The sequence below is a fragment of the Monodon monoceros genome, unplaced genomic scaffold (assembly GCF_005190385.1).
Source record: "Monodon monoceros isolate NGI ecotype Baffin Bay Population unplaced genomic scaffold, NGI_Narwhal_1 Super_Scaffold_21, whole genome shotgun sequence".
Classification (NCBI taxonomy): domain Eukaryota; kingdom Metazoa; phylum Chordata; class Mammalia; order Artiodactyla; family Monodontidae; genus Monodon; species Monodon monoceros.
Window position 1 is genome coordinate 78018203 of NW_021703778.1, and position 13204 is coordinate 78031406.

General features: G+C 52.2%; 1 protein-coding gene across 1 annotated transcript in view; it reads right to left on the reverse strand.

Annotated features, from left to right (window-relative positions):
* Positions 1 to 946: 946 nt before the first annotated feature.
* PSTPIP1 (proline-serine-threonine phosphatase interacting protein 1) overlaps positions 947 to 13204 on the reverse strand; it is a 48802-nt gene continuing 36544 nt past the window's right edge. The window contains exons 12-15 of the mRNA XM_029237448.1: positions 12697 to 12787; positions 10186 to 10241; positions 9857 to 9990; positions 947 to 8887 (exon numbers count right to left, since the gene is read on the reverse strand). Of these exons, the coding sequence (XP_029093281.1) occupies positions 8756 to 8887; positions 9857 to 9990; positions 10186 to 10241; positions 12697 to 12787 (413 nt within the window). The 3' untranslated portion in view covers positions 947 to 8755. The remainder of the gene's footprint in view (positions 8888 to 9856; positions 9991 to 10185; positions 10242 to 12696; positions 12788 to 13204) is intronic.

Below are 13204 nucleotides of genomic sequence, written 5' to 3' on the forward strand. Positions count from 1 at the left end.
TTGTGTTTCCATTTTTATTTGTCTCAAAGCATTTTCTGATTGTCTCTTTGATTTCTTCTCTGACCCATTGTATTTTTAGTAGCATGTTGCTTAGTCTCCATGTGTTTGTGCTTTTCCCGTTTTTCTTCCCGTAATTGATTTCTAGTTTCAGACTGTTATGGTTGGAAAAAAATGCTTGATGTAATTTCTATCCTCTTAAATTTGTTGAGACTTGTTTTGTGATCTATCCTGGAAAACACTCCATGTGTACTTGAAAAGAATGTGTATTCTGCTTTTTTTGGATGTAGGGTCCTGTAGCTATCTATTAAATCCAACTGGTCTAATGTGTTACGGCCACTCTTTCCTTACTGATTTTCTGTGTGGATGATCTCTCCGTTGATGTAAGTGGGGTCTTAAAGTCCCCTACTATTATTGTATTATTGTCAGTTTCTCCTTTTATGTCTGTTAATATTTGCTTTATGTATTTAGGTGCTCCTGTAATAGGTGCATATATGTTAATGAGTGTTATATCCTCTTGTATTGATCCCTTTATCATTATATAGAGTCCTTCTTTGTCTTTTGTTACAGACTTTGTTTTAAAGTCTGTTTTGTCTGATATGAGTATTGCTACCTCTGCTTTCTTGTCATTTCCATTTGCATGAAATATCTTTTTCCATTTCCTCACTTACAGTCTTTGTGTGTCTTTAGCTCTGAAGGGAGTCTCTTATAAGCAGGATATAGTTGAGTTTTGTATTTTCGTCCAGTCAGCCACTCTGTGTATTTTGATTGGAGCATTTAGTCCATTGACATTTAAAGTGATTATTGGTAGGTATGTACTTACTGCCATTTTATTACTTGTTTTTGTAGCTCTTCTGTGTTCTTTTAGTCTCTTCCCTTGTGATTTGATGACTTTCTTTACTGGTATGCTTGTGTGCCTTTCTCTCTAGTTTTTGTGTGTCTATTTTAGGGTTTTGATTCGTGGTTACCATGGGGTTTATATATGCTGATCTATAACTATATCTGCCTATTTCAAACAGGTAGTCATTTACATTCAGACACATTCCAAAAGGTGTATATTTTCTACTCCCCTTCTCCATATTTTGTTTTTGATGTCCTATTTTGCATCTTCGTGTTTATCCCTTTACTGATTGTTGTAGTTATAGTTGTTTTTACGGTTTTTTTGTTTGTTTTTTAATCTTCGTACTAGCTTATTTAAGTGGTTGATCCTCAGCCTTTACTATATATTTGCTTTTACTAGTGGGATTTCTCCTTTCCTGTAGATACTTCTTGTTATAGCCTCTTCCTTTACACTTAGGGAAGACCATTTAACATTTCTTTTAGGGTTGGTTTAGTATTGTTGAATTCTTAGTTTCTGCTTGTCTGACGAGTTCTTTCTCTCTCCTTCAATTCTAAATGATTATTTTGCTGGGTATGTGAGGTTGCAGATTTTTCCCTTTCTCGGTGCCTTTTTTTTTTTTTTGCGGTACACGGGCCTCTCACTGCTCTTGCCTCTCCCATTGCGGAGCACAGGCTCTGGACGCACAGGCTCAGCGGCCATGGCTCATGGGCCTAGCTGCTCCACGGCATGTGGGATCTTCCCGGACCGGGGCACGAACCCGTGTCCCCTGCATCGGCAGGCGGACTCTCAACCACTGCGCCACCAGGGAAGCCCTTTTTCGGCGCTTTGAATATTTAATCCCGTCTGGTCTGCAAGCTTTCTATAGAAAAATCAGCTGATAGCCTTATGGGGGTTCCCTTGTATATGACTCTTTATTTTTCTCTTGTTGCCTTTAGAATTTTCTCTTTAACTTTTGCCATTTTAATCATGATATGTTTTGGTGTGGGTTTGTTTGGGTTCATCTTGTTTGGGACCCTGTGGGCTTCCTATATCTGGTTATCTGTTTCCTTCTTCAGGTTTGGAAAGTTTTCGTACATAATTTCATCAAATACCTTTTTGACCTTTTTCTTTCTCTCTTCTTCAGCGACCCCTGTAACGTGAATGTCGGTATGATTGATATTGTCTCAGAGATGCCTTAAACTGTTCTCATTTTTTACTGTTTTTTGTTTTTTGTTTTTTTTTGCTGTTCTGATTGGGTGATTTCCATTATTCTCTCTTGCAGATCACTTTCACATTCTTCTGTATCACCTAACCTGCTGTTAATTCCTTCTAGTGTGTTATTCATTTCTGTTATTGCATTCTTCAGTACTGACTGGTTCTTTTTTATATTTTCTAGTTCCTTGTTAAAATTCCCACTGTGTGTATGTATTCTTTTTGCTAATTCAGTTAGCATTCTTATTACTAATGCTTTGAACTCTTTATCTGGTAAATTGTTTATTTCTGTTTCATTAGTTGTTTTTTTCAGAGGTTTTCGCTTGCTCTTCCAATTGAAACAAACTCCTCTGTCTTCTCATTTTAACTTTCTCTGTCTCTGTGAAATTAGGTGAAACAGTTACCTACTGCAGTCTTGAAAAGGGGTATCCTTGTGTGGGAGCAACCCTATACAGTCTGCACATGCCCAGTGGCTTTGGTGGGGAAGCTAGATCTGACGTGAACACAAGTCACATCTTTCTCCAGGGCATGCTGGCAGCTGTCACCTTGGTAGAAGGTGGGACTGCAGAGAGAGGGGCTAGGGCCAGAGCCAGGTGTGAGAGGTGATGTGCCTTATTCTCAATGGCTGTCACCATGCTATTAGGGGCAGGTTGGGTCTCAAGTTGCTGGAGCAGAAGTTCTGAGGGTCAGGTCCAAGCTAGCTCTGTTCCCTTTAAAGTGTGTGCCCTCTGATGCCATCGCTGGCACACTCACCCCAGAACGGAGCAGTGCTGGCGCAGGCTGCGGCAGTTTGGCCACAGTCAGGGATCTAGACTGCTTCTGACGTGCTGCCTGTGTAAGCAACAGTAATGGCTGCCTCTCCCCTGTTCAGATGCTGCTCCACATCTGAGCCTCCTTTGTCTCTTCACTCAGCCGCTGCCATGCTCACCCTGGTGTGCAGCTGCACCTTAGAGCAAGTGGGGCGTGTGTGGGCACTCGGTGTGGGTCGGGCCTGGGCTGTGGAGGTCTGGCCATAGTCAGCAGACAGCTTCTGAATGGGCTGCCTGTGTAAGCGCCAGTCATGGCTGCCCCTGCCCTACTTAGACACTGCTCTGGGTCTGGGCTACCTTTGTGCCTCACAGACGAGCTTTCCTCTTGGCCAAGACAGCCCTTGCCCCAGTGTGGAGCTGCTTTTTGGAACAAGTGAGGCCAGAGCTGTTGCTCGGCTCAGGCTGGGTGCATGCCAGGGCAGTGGTGGGAAACCGGTCAGAGACCTGTGTAGTTTCAATCTGCCCTGTTTCAAGAGTAAGCAAGTCTGTGCTTGTTCCTCATGAGTCGAGTCCAGGCTTCCCCCAGCCCTTCTGTTAGTGCCATCAGCCCTCCAGCCAACCGAGGGGTCTCATCTTCCTGGGGCACCCAATATGTGGCTGGAACCGCTCACTCCACAGGAAGGATCTCTGCCCGTGTAATCTCCGTGCTCGTTTGAGTCCCCTCCCGAGGGCACAGGTCCCAACCTGATCACTTCTCTTACCTTCCTGCCTGATTCTTTGTGCATCTTTCTTACAGCCTTGGTTGCACAGGAGTCTTTCTGCCAGTCTCCAGTTAGTTTTCAGTGAGCATTGTTCCACATGTAGATGTATTTGTGATGTGTTCACTGGGGGAGGTGAGTCCCCCATCCTACTCCACCATCTTGATCTGTTTTTGACACTTTGGATATTATCAGCCTTTACCTTTTCTTCCCATCCAGTAGATGAAAATATGTATGTCTTTGACTCTTAGCTAGGACTCTTAAAGCTGTTTCAGCCATTTGTATCTCCTGGATTTCCAGTTTGTATCATCTGCCCAGTTTGATAGGTTTTTTTTGTTTTTTTTTTTTTTTGCAGTACGTGGGCCTCTCACTGTTGTGGCCTCTCCCGTTGCGGAGCACAGGCTCCGGACGCACAGGCTCAGCGGCCATGGCTCACGGGCCCAGCCGCTCCGCGGCATGTGGGATCTTCCCGGACCGGGGCATGAACCCGTGTCCCCTGCATCGGCAGGCGGACTCTCAACCACTGCGCCACCAGGGAAGTCCTGATAGGTTGTTTTTTGTTTTTCTTATAGATTTTGAACAGAGTTAAGTTTACTTGGGAAACTTTTCTGTGAAACTCAATGTCTGTTGCTACTGTGAATGGGGTAATGTTGCTGATACATTTGCTAATTGGTTACTGTTGGTGCGTAGGAGCCCCTACTTTTTGGGTACTTGATCTTATATGCAGCATCCTTGCAGTTCTTGAAAATAATTTGCATGTTCTGTGTGGTTCTTTATTGCAGTGTCCCTGAGATTTCCTGAGGGTACTGTGCAGTACCTTGCAGAAATTTTCTGAGTTTACCTACTGAATACCTTTTTGGACAGTGCTGAGTACATGGCTAGTCGTGGGGGAAATTAACTCATACACAGGTCCTGGTCTCTTGAGTTTATCCACTGAAAGTAAAATAGATACAGAATTTATAATAGGATAGAAAAGAGACTTGTTTATGTTTGTATCCCCAGCACCATAGTGGGACACTCAGTGTCTGAAATGTCACTATGGTGCCATAAGAAGATGGTTTTCAAACTTTATTTTTTCAGCTGAAGAGCCCATTAGCTAGAAAAGTTCTCAGTGTTCGAAATATTTATGCTCAAGCTCAGCTGGCAGAGAATTGGATTCAGTTTGTCTAAGGTGTGACCAAAGCATCAACATTAAAAAAAAACTTGTTAGGTGATTCCATTGAGCAGCCAGGGATGAGAACCACTGCTGGTCCAATAGGTAAACTCTACAAGTAGAGCTTGAAATGGAGTGGGAGCGCTGCTTCTCCTCCCTTTGGCCCCTGCTAGGGCTTTGTAGAGCACAGTTAGAAAGCCACATCCCTGTGGTCTTGAGAATCCTGTGAGGGTGCTGAGGATGGGGTGCCCACTTGCTGGTGGTGACCTTGTTCTGGGCTTGTGCTGCTGCTTCACATGCCTGTATGGGAAATAGGCAGATATTCTGGTTCAGCCAGACAGAGCCTAACAGCTACCCCTGTGCTGAGGTTGCCAGGCCTGCGAATAGCTGTGGGAACGTGGTTGGAGTTAAGTGTTAGACCCCAGTGGTGCATGTGTCCAGTTCGGTCAAATAGTGCATTGCTTCTCCTTTCCTCCTTGTCACCTTTGGGAAGGAATTACCGACATAACCAGCACTCTCCAGAGGGCACGTTAAGTGAGGATGCTATACCAAGCGCAAAGTTACTGTTGATTATAGCCAAGATTTGGAGGTGGTGGACTTTTTTATTAAAAATGATCATCTCATGCTTTTAATTAGCGCTTATATCTAATTTTGAACTTTACAAGGATAGCAACTTACACAGGGGCTTATTGCACCCATCTTACTGATGATGATACTGAGGTCCAGAGAAGTTGTACCTTGCCTAAGACCACACAAGGAAGCATGAGCGTGGATTCAGACCCTGATAGTCTGACTTCAGAGGCCATGCTTTTCCTCCTGCTCCATTCTGGCTTTGAGCAGCCCTCTGTCAAGAAGTGGGCCGCAGTTATTTATACACCCAATTACACACACACCAACAACCTCTTTATCTGTCACCATCTCCTCTGCTGGGAAGGCTGTCTGTCCAGCTGAGGTTGTGACCTGGTGCACAGAGATTGGAGAAGGCTGCAGAGGCAATGAATCTGACTTAGATTCATTCGTGGGTTTCTTTTTTCCTGGTATAAATTGTGACCCCAGAGTTGCTTTCAATTCTATTCTCTGGCTGCCTAAATGACCGGAGTGCAGGCTCTGTTATCTAACACTCATTACCCATCACCCTCCAGGACTGTAGACACTGCGGCACCTATCAGAGATGATGATAAATATCTAGGCCAAAGGTTTTTAAAAAAATCTTTGCAGTTGAATGGAATGCTCAATCAAGATGACAAGGTATTTTCAAGGAATAAATAAAGCACTGATAACCTAACTTTCTCCTCTTTTCTTTCCTCTTGGCTGCCCATATATGATCTGATGCCAGTGGTCAGTCTACTTGGCTGTCCTGCCTCTTCTGGGCCTTTGCACAGACTTTGTCCCTGCTGCTACTCCTCCTCCACCTTCTAGTCCACCTGGGAAGGGGAATCTCTTCTCATCTCCTTCCTTTCCACTCTTTCCATTCCTGGCTCACATCCTGTAAGTTACCAAGTCCTGTTGATCTATTTCCCTCGTTCTTCCAGAATTGCTCTCCAGCCCAGTTGCCACTTCCTGGAGAAGCCACCATCATCTCTGTGTTGGACGGCCTGCACCTGGTCTCCCGGTCCTACTCTTGCCCTACTCACTGTCTACCTTGTATCAGAGGGGCAATAGTGTCTCTGTTCTACTTCTGGGGTGAGTGAGCTCTTTGACAGCACCCCCTTATCTTAGTACCCACCCCCCCATTTTCAAATACAGTGTCAGTCACACAGAAGTCATCAAAATACCTTGCTTGATTGAATTACTTCTGACAGCTCTCATATCTGGCTGTCCTGGGCAACGTTTCTGGGCCAGGCAAGCATTTGTGTAAGCAGGGCTTTAGTCACTGACTTCTCTCTCTCTCCTTCAGGGAGCATAAAACCAAGCACAAGTTTACATTTTTCTTTCCAAACATCCCTAGTTATAAACCTCAGCTGTGTCAGGGACAGGTATGGTCATTTGGTCAGTTCACTTGTACAATATGCTTTATAAAAGACAATTTATTTACCTTTCAGGAAGGATTTAAGCCTCAGTCTGATTTTTTTCAGAGGCCCAAAGCCCTTTCCCACCCCGTCTGCCATACACCCTCTGGCGGAAGCAGTGGTGGGGTGGCATCTAGCGGAGGGTAGTTGGAGCCGTGCTTCCAGGACCCTACCCTGCACCCAGGGGCTGCCCTGTGCCTTTTCACCTCTGCGTGGCCCCAGCATGAATAACACTGGGTGGAAACAACCCTTTCATGCTTTGTAGACTTTCGAGGTGTTCTCACACCTGATTCTGAGGTCAGAGGCCACAGTCCGGCCATCCCCCTCCTTGACCAGGTGTCATGTTTGCTTAATCAAACCCACTTTTTTGCTTAAGTGATGAAGATAAGGGCATAAAGATGGACGTCTGCAATAAACAGAGGAACAGCCCTCTTTACCAGCCCCTCCTGGTCATCTTCCTAGGGCAGAGCTTGGTCAAAGGCCTCATTTTTGCTACTGTGGCATCTGATGTTTGCCTGAGCACGTGGAATGTTCCTCCGTATGGCTGCCAGGTGGACGGCTGGCCAGGCAGAGCCAGGACCCGTGGGAAGCCACAGGTCCACGGCAGGCTTCCGTGGGTGCCATGAGCTCCCAGTCACAGAGATGTTGAAGCTGACAGGAGTGCCTGGTGCCCAGTCGTGCAGGACGTCAGATTAGATTCCCCCAGAGTCTCTTCTAGTTCTAAATCCTGGAGAATTCAGTGATGCCCCTCACTCCCTTCTCTGTCCCTGCCATCACAGGCAGGCAGGAGCAGAAAGGAACCCCTTTCCTTTCCTGGAACAACTTCCCCTTTTCCTTGGCTTATCTTGGTCACTTGTTCCCAGAAGCCTCAGGACTGCTTGGCACATCAGGACGTTTCCTGTACTGCCGCCAGCTTTCTGGTCTATCTGTTCCCCTCCACCAGGTCAAGGGCCCCTTGAGTAAAGCCAGTGTCTGAGGCATTCCTCCTCTTGAGCTCACAGGGGGTGGGCCACAAAGGTTAATGAACGAGCAAGCGAAGTGATGAAGTCCCAGGGAAGGTGGTCTACGGGGATAGTAACAGGCTCACTCAAGGTGTGCCCGGTGGAGGAGGCCCCCCCGCATGTCTGGCCCTGAGTCGGGGCGGGCTGCTGGCCTGCTGTGCTGGCAGAGTGTTGGGGCTCCCACAGGCGAGCACTGGGGAGGCCTAGGACTGCGGAGCGGCTGGTTCCCACTGGCTCTCCCCCCCGCAGTCACTCCCCAGGCCCTTGGCATGGCTGGAGCAGGGCCGTGGCAGGCCTTGGGCAGCAGTAGAAGTTACATTTCTGGGGCCAAAAAGACAAAGGCCGGAGAGCACCAAGAGTGGAAGAAAAGCTTGGCCACCTCTGTGCCCAGGTCAGCCCGCATAGACTCCAGGCCTGCCTAAGCAACAGTGCCACAGCCCCTCCGCCTCGGCAGACCTGTCACCTGTTTCCTGCCTGGAACTAAGCTTGGCTCATCCCCAGAACGTTCCAGGTGTCCCTCCTCCCTGTGCTCACACACCTGCCCTGTCCTGCTGCTCTTGCCTTCCCTGTGTTCTGTCTGCTGCTGCCCTGGTCTAGTCCCTCTGCCCCAGGAAGCCTGGTCTCCCCATCCCAGCTGTCCCGAACGTCTCCTTGCCCCTACCCCATCCTCCCTGACCGCTGCGGCCTTCTCCCATTGCCCGCTGTGAACGTGTCTCCCTGGCAGTTCCCCGGGACCCAGGGCTAGGGTACCTCCCCATCCCCAGCAGACCAGGGACAGACCTGAGCTGGGGCCTCAGTGACAACACTGCAGGTGGGGAGCTCTGCTCTCCTGGGCTTCTCCCCTCCTTTGCCTCCTCCGAATTGAGCACTTGGACACGGGTGCAAGGAGGAAAAAGAGCGCTCCTTTATTCCCTGTGGGAAGGACTGCTCGGGAGCAGCCGGTACCTTTCCTGAGGGTAGGCTCTGTCTTGAGGCCCCTGCGAGGCCAGGGCAGCGGTGGGGGCACTGCTGGCCCCGTGGACAGGACAGGTCCAGGCGGGGGCTACTGCCCCTTCCTTAAAGCTTCTCCAGGTAGGAGCCAGGGACAAAGCCACGCTGCCCATTCCGTTGCACTGTCCACCAGCCATCCTCCCCTTCCTGGATGACCTCCAGGATGTCCCCCGCAGAGATGTTCAGCTCATCGGAATTCTGGGCAAGAGAATGAAAACGCATCAGGCTGAAGGGGGCCTGCTGGGAGGGCCTCTGGTCAGGCGTTCCCCCAACCCCAGGCGGTAAATGCCAGCCTGTCTCCCAGATGGGCTGTCAGCTGAGACATGCCGGCCTCCTGGGGCTGCAAGACAAGGCCACTCTGGGCTAAGGCAGCCCTGGAGACATAGGGTGTGGGGTGCCTCGTGGGGCTCAGCCTCTTGTCCCCTCTGGTTTGTCATTGTGGGCCTCCCACACAACCTGGGGCTTCTTCCCCTGCTTCACCTCCCTGCCAATCCCTTCTTCCCCTCCCTGCTTCAGACGCTGCAACCTAGCAAGTCAGGTGTGTTTGCCACGCCCGCACCTCTGCTAGCCCTTGTCACACAGGCACACCATCATTCTCCTGGGCTGTCTCCCTGTCCAGGGACCAGGCTTCGGGAGTCAGTGCAGCCCGCCGAGCCCCGAGGAGATGCTTGGCCTCAGTCCCAGTGGGTCTGGAGTCCAGCTCTGTACTCCCTCACCTCAAACTGGGAGCAGATTAGACTCTTTGGGGATCTGGGCACAGCTGCCCTGTGGCTCCTTTACTCATCCTCCCCTTGTGGGCTTCAGAAAATCAACCCCGGCACAGCTGAGGGCCTCGTTCCGACCATGGCTTGTTCTGGGTGCCCGTGGTCACGGAGAACAAGGCCCTCACCCGTGGGTGCAGAGCCTGATCCTCAGACCGCTTCCTCAGATAGCTGCAGCTCTGCCAGCTGCTGCACACGCGCACACCTGCCTGTACACCGCGTGTGCTTGTGACCAAGGCCCTCGTGCCGTTCATCTTTCACTCAGCACGTCCACACTGGGCCCCGCCCAAGGGCCAGGTGCTGTTCTAAGGGCACCCACCCCAGCCCACTCAGTGCATGTGCCTACGTGCGAGCACACCCTTGGGCATGCTGGTGCCCTCCCAAGGAGGGGAGGGCGGGGCCTCACCTGGGCTGTGTAGTCATAGAGCGCCCTGTAATCCTGGGCTGGCAGGGTGTGGGGTCCTGGCACCTCCTGCACAGCGATGGCAGCATAGACACCCTCATTCCGATCAGAGGTGGGAGTCAGGGTCTCTGTGGAGGCTGAGAGCAGGGTGAGGCCTGGCACCCGCCCCTTACAAAGAACAGTGGTCCCTGGAGGCCCCCCTGATGTGGAGCTTCCCCAGACTTGGCCCAGCCTCTTCCCAACCCCTAACCTCCCAGCTGTTGGAAGGCCCATCTGTGCCAAGTAGGCATCCTCCCCTTCACCCCAGGTTGACAGTTGTCACCCCCAATTACCCGCAGAAGCTGCTGACGATGTTGTTCTGGGACTTCCATGCAGCAGCCCAGAGAACCTGGGGACAGGGAGGAAAGCAGGTGAGTCGGGGTGGGATGGGGGGAGTAGATGAGGCAGGGAGCCCACAGGGCTCCAGGGCTGGGGTTGCCCCTAGCCTCCAGGCACAGATGTGATTTATGGGCTGCCCCTCACCACGAGGGCTCCCTAAAGAGTGGTCCAGTGGCTCTTGCCCAGCCGCACTCTCCCAGTCCCTCACCCTGTAGACATCTTCTCAGTACCTGCTCCCTGCAGGGCCTAACTGGGGGCTCTAAGACCTCTGTGCTCCAGGGCCCAGGCCCTACACCCACCAGGCCCCTGCTCCAGCCTCCCCTGTGGGCAAAGGAGCTGCCCCCTAGAGCTTGGCCCACTCACACCTCGCTAGGACCTTCACCAGCCTGGGCAGCCCAGCCGCTCCCCGACCACACAAAGTGAGGTCCAGGAGGCAGTGCTGGGCTAATTCACCCCTTACCTCGTGCCTGGCTCAGACCTGGACTGAGCTGGAGTCATGGAAGTTTGTTGAATAAAAGAGAGGAAAAAAAGGCAAGAATCAAGAGGCAGAGGCAGACACTGGGGTACCTAGTAAGGAACCAGATGTGGGTGCCCCGAAGCAGACAGTGCTAAGGGCTAAACGAGTAGAGGCTGATGCTACTTCCCCCGCTCAGGAAAGGCTTCCTGGCCTGGTGGGGTCAAGCCAAGTCTGCAAAGACTCAACTTTATCAGGTAGAGACTGGAGTGCAAGGCATTGCTGGTGAATGGGAGAGGAGTGCAAAGGTGCAGATTGTACAGACAGAGGAATTTGGGAAGTGGAGTGGACCAGTTTGGGGTGTACAGGAGATAAGACTGAAATAGGGACCAGGCCAGACCCCCAGGGGTCTTGAGTGCCCAGTAAGGGGCTGGGCCCATAGGAGGCTGTTCTGTAGTGCCAGGTGGGACACAGAGACCTTTCCCAGGGTGGGAGAATCCGGGACCCCCGCCCCCTTGCAGGGTTTGTGGAGCTGAGGGCCCAGGATGGAAACACATGGACAGGCATGCGTGGACTTGGCACACGTGGGAAGGCCTGATGCTAACTTGGGCCCTGCAGACTTAGTGCCTGTGGCACTCCTGCCCCTGACAGGTAGGGTTAACCCAGCAGGGCTGGGGCTGGAGGAGCAGCTCGTCGAGGCTGTGTGTGCCAGGGCTGTCTGCGCTTTTGACTCCGTTCCTCTGTCCACTCACTTCCTAGCCAGTGGCCCCTGCCCGTCCCCAGCCCTGCCTGGCTTCTGGTCCCCACACGGTGGTCCCTGCCTGTCCCCTGCAACAGCCAGGCCTCTGCCTGTGCGACCTCCTTCCCTCTTTACCTTTCATGCTCATCAGACCCCTTTCTGTCCTTTCTTGATACTGCCCCAGGTGAGCTCTTCTGTCCCGCTGTTTAAGTGACCACGTGTGTTGGGATCTGGGTCCTCACTGGGAGTGCAGGGAGGTCTGAGTCCCCTAAGATTTTGGAATGATAGCGAGGGTAGGAATGCCCTCCTCCTGGGGTTCTTACTTTCTCAGGCTTCCCAGAGGAGCATGCCATGGTGCCCACAAGCCTCTGCCTCCCAGGAGCCTTCCTGCAGGGCGGCTCCAGAGGCCTCAGAAATGAGCTGTCCTCAGAGGACTGGGAGCCTGTCACCTCCACCCCACCCACCTCTCAAAGGCAGGGCCTTCTCTGCAGTGGGTTGGAGGGAGGGAGGAGGTCACGGAGGCCTGGGGGTGGGGGTGGGGCGCAGGCACCATGTGAAGCCCATGGATGCTCCTAGATGTGTACAGATGGGGAGCTCAGGGAACTGGCTCCTGGGTAGGGGGGCCCCCTGAGCAGGCCATGGCGCTCCCAGTGGGCTGTCACCGTCGTCACCCAAGGCCTGAACCAAGAGGGTCCTTAGGTCTGAGTCTGACCCCAACACGCATAGGCCCCGGGCCTAGAGGAGGTGTGTGACTTGTGCAAGTGACACGCTGGGGCCTGACACCAGGACCCTGGCACCTACCACAGCCAGGCCAGGGAAGGGGCCCTGGAAAAACCTGGAGAATTCTCCAAGAGTACTGGCTGTAGGGCCTTCTCCTATGCCCTGATCCCGTGCCAGTGGGAGACGGTTGCCACTGCAGCCTGACTGTCCAAGGCTCCAACCAGGCTAGCAGCAGAGCCCAAGGGGTCAGCCAGCCTGGGGTCTCCCTGGAGCTCTGAGCATAGTCGCTAGTGAATAAGGGAGCTGTGATTCTTTAATGCCTAGGTCCCCTCGGGCTGAGGGTGTCATGAGATTAGATTGAACCTGTCTTGTCCCCGAAGAGTGCCCAGCACCTAAACCCTGGCACCAGGCACATAATAGATGCCCAATAAATACATGTGGAAGAGCCAGTTGCAGGAGGAGAGGCTGGCCTCCCTCCCTGGCAGCCCCCGTTCCCCACCCCTGGCCCCACCCTCTGTATCCCGTCCGGCTGGCACCCAGCAGGCGGCTCACCTCTTTATCATGCCACAGGACGGCTGAACACCAGGGCTGCTGGACAACGGGGCAACCTCCCGATCATAGTAGTTCTGGTAGGGCACCGGAGCTGCAGGCAGCAAGCGCATGAGGCCGAGGGTGGCAAGGGCAGGGCAGGCAGGACCTGTGCCACTCGGCACCCCATCCTCTCCCCATCCGGAGACCCAGACTGGGGCCCCACCTTACCATCCTTGCCCTGGCCACCTAGGTGCTTGAGGACAGGGCCTGCTCCCTTCCTAGAGATATCTCACTGTGGGTACCGCCAAGACCGAATAGTCTAGACTCAAGATTTAGTGGTACCAAGCAGGCTGGAGCAGGTGCTCTGGAGAGGCTTCCTGCCTCTGTCCCTATCCTCATCTCCCCATCCAGTGTCAGTGTTCTTAAGCTCTGCTCATCCTCTATCTTGGATGAGGCGGCAGGCTAAGGACCCAACCAGGGGACTGCACTGTCCCTGACCCCTTCCCCGGGCCTGGCCAAGGCTTCTCCA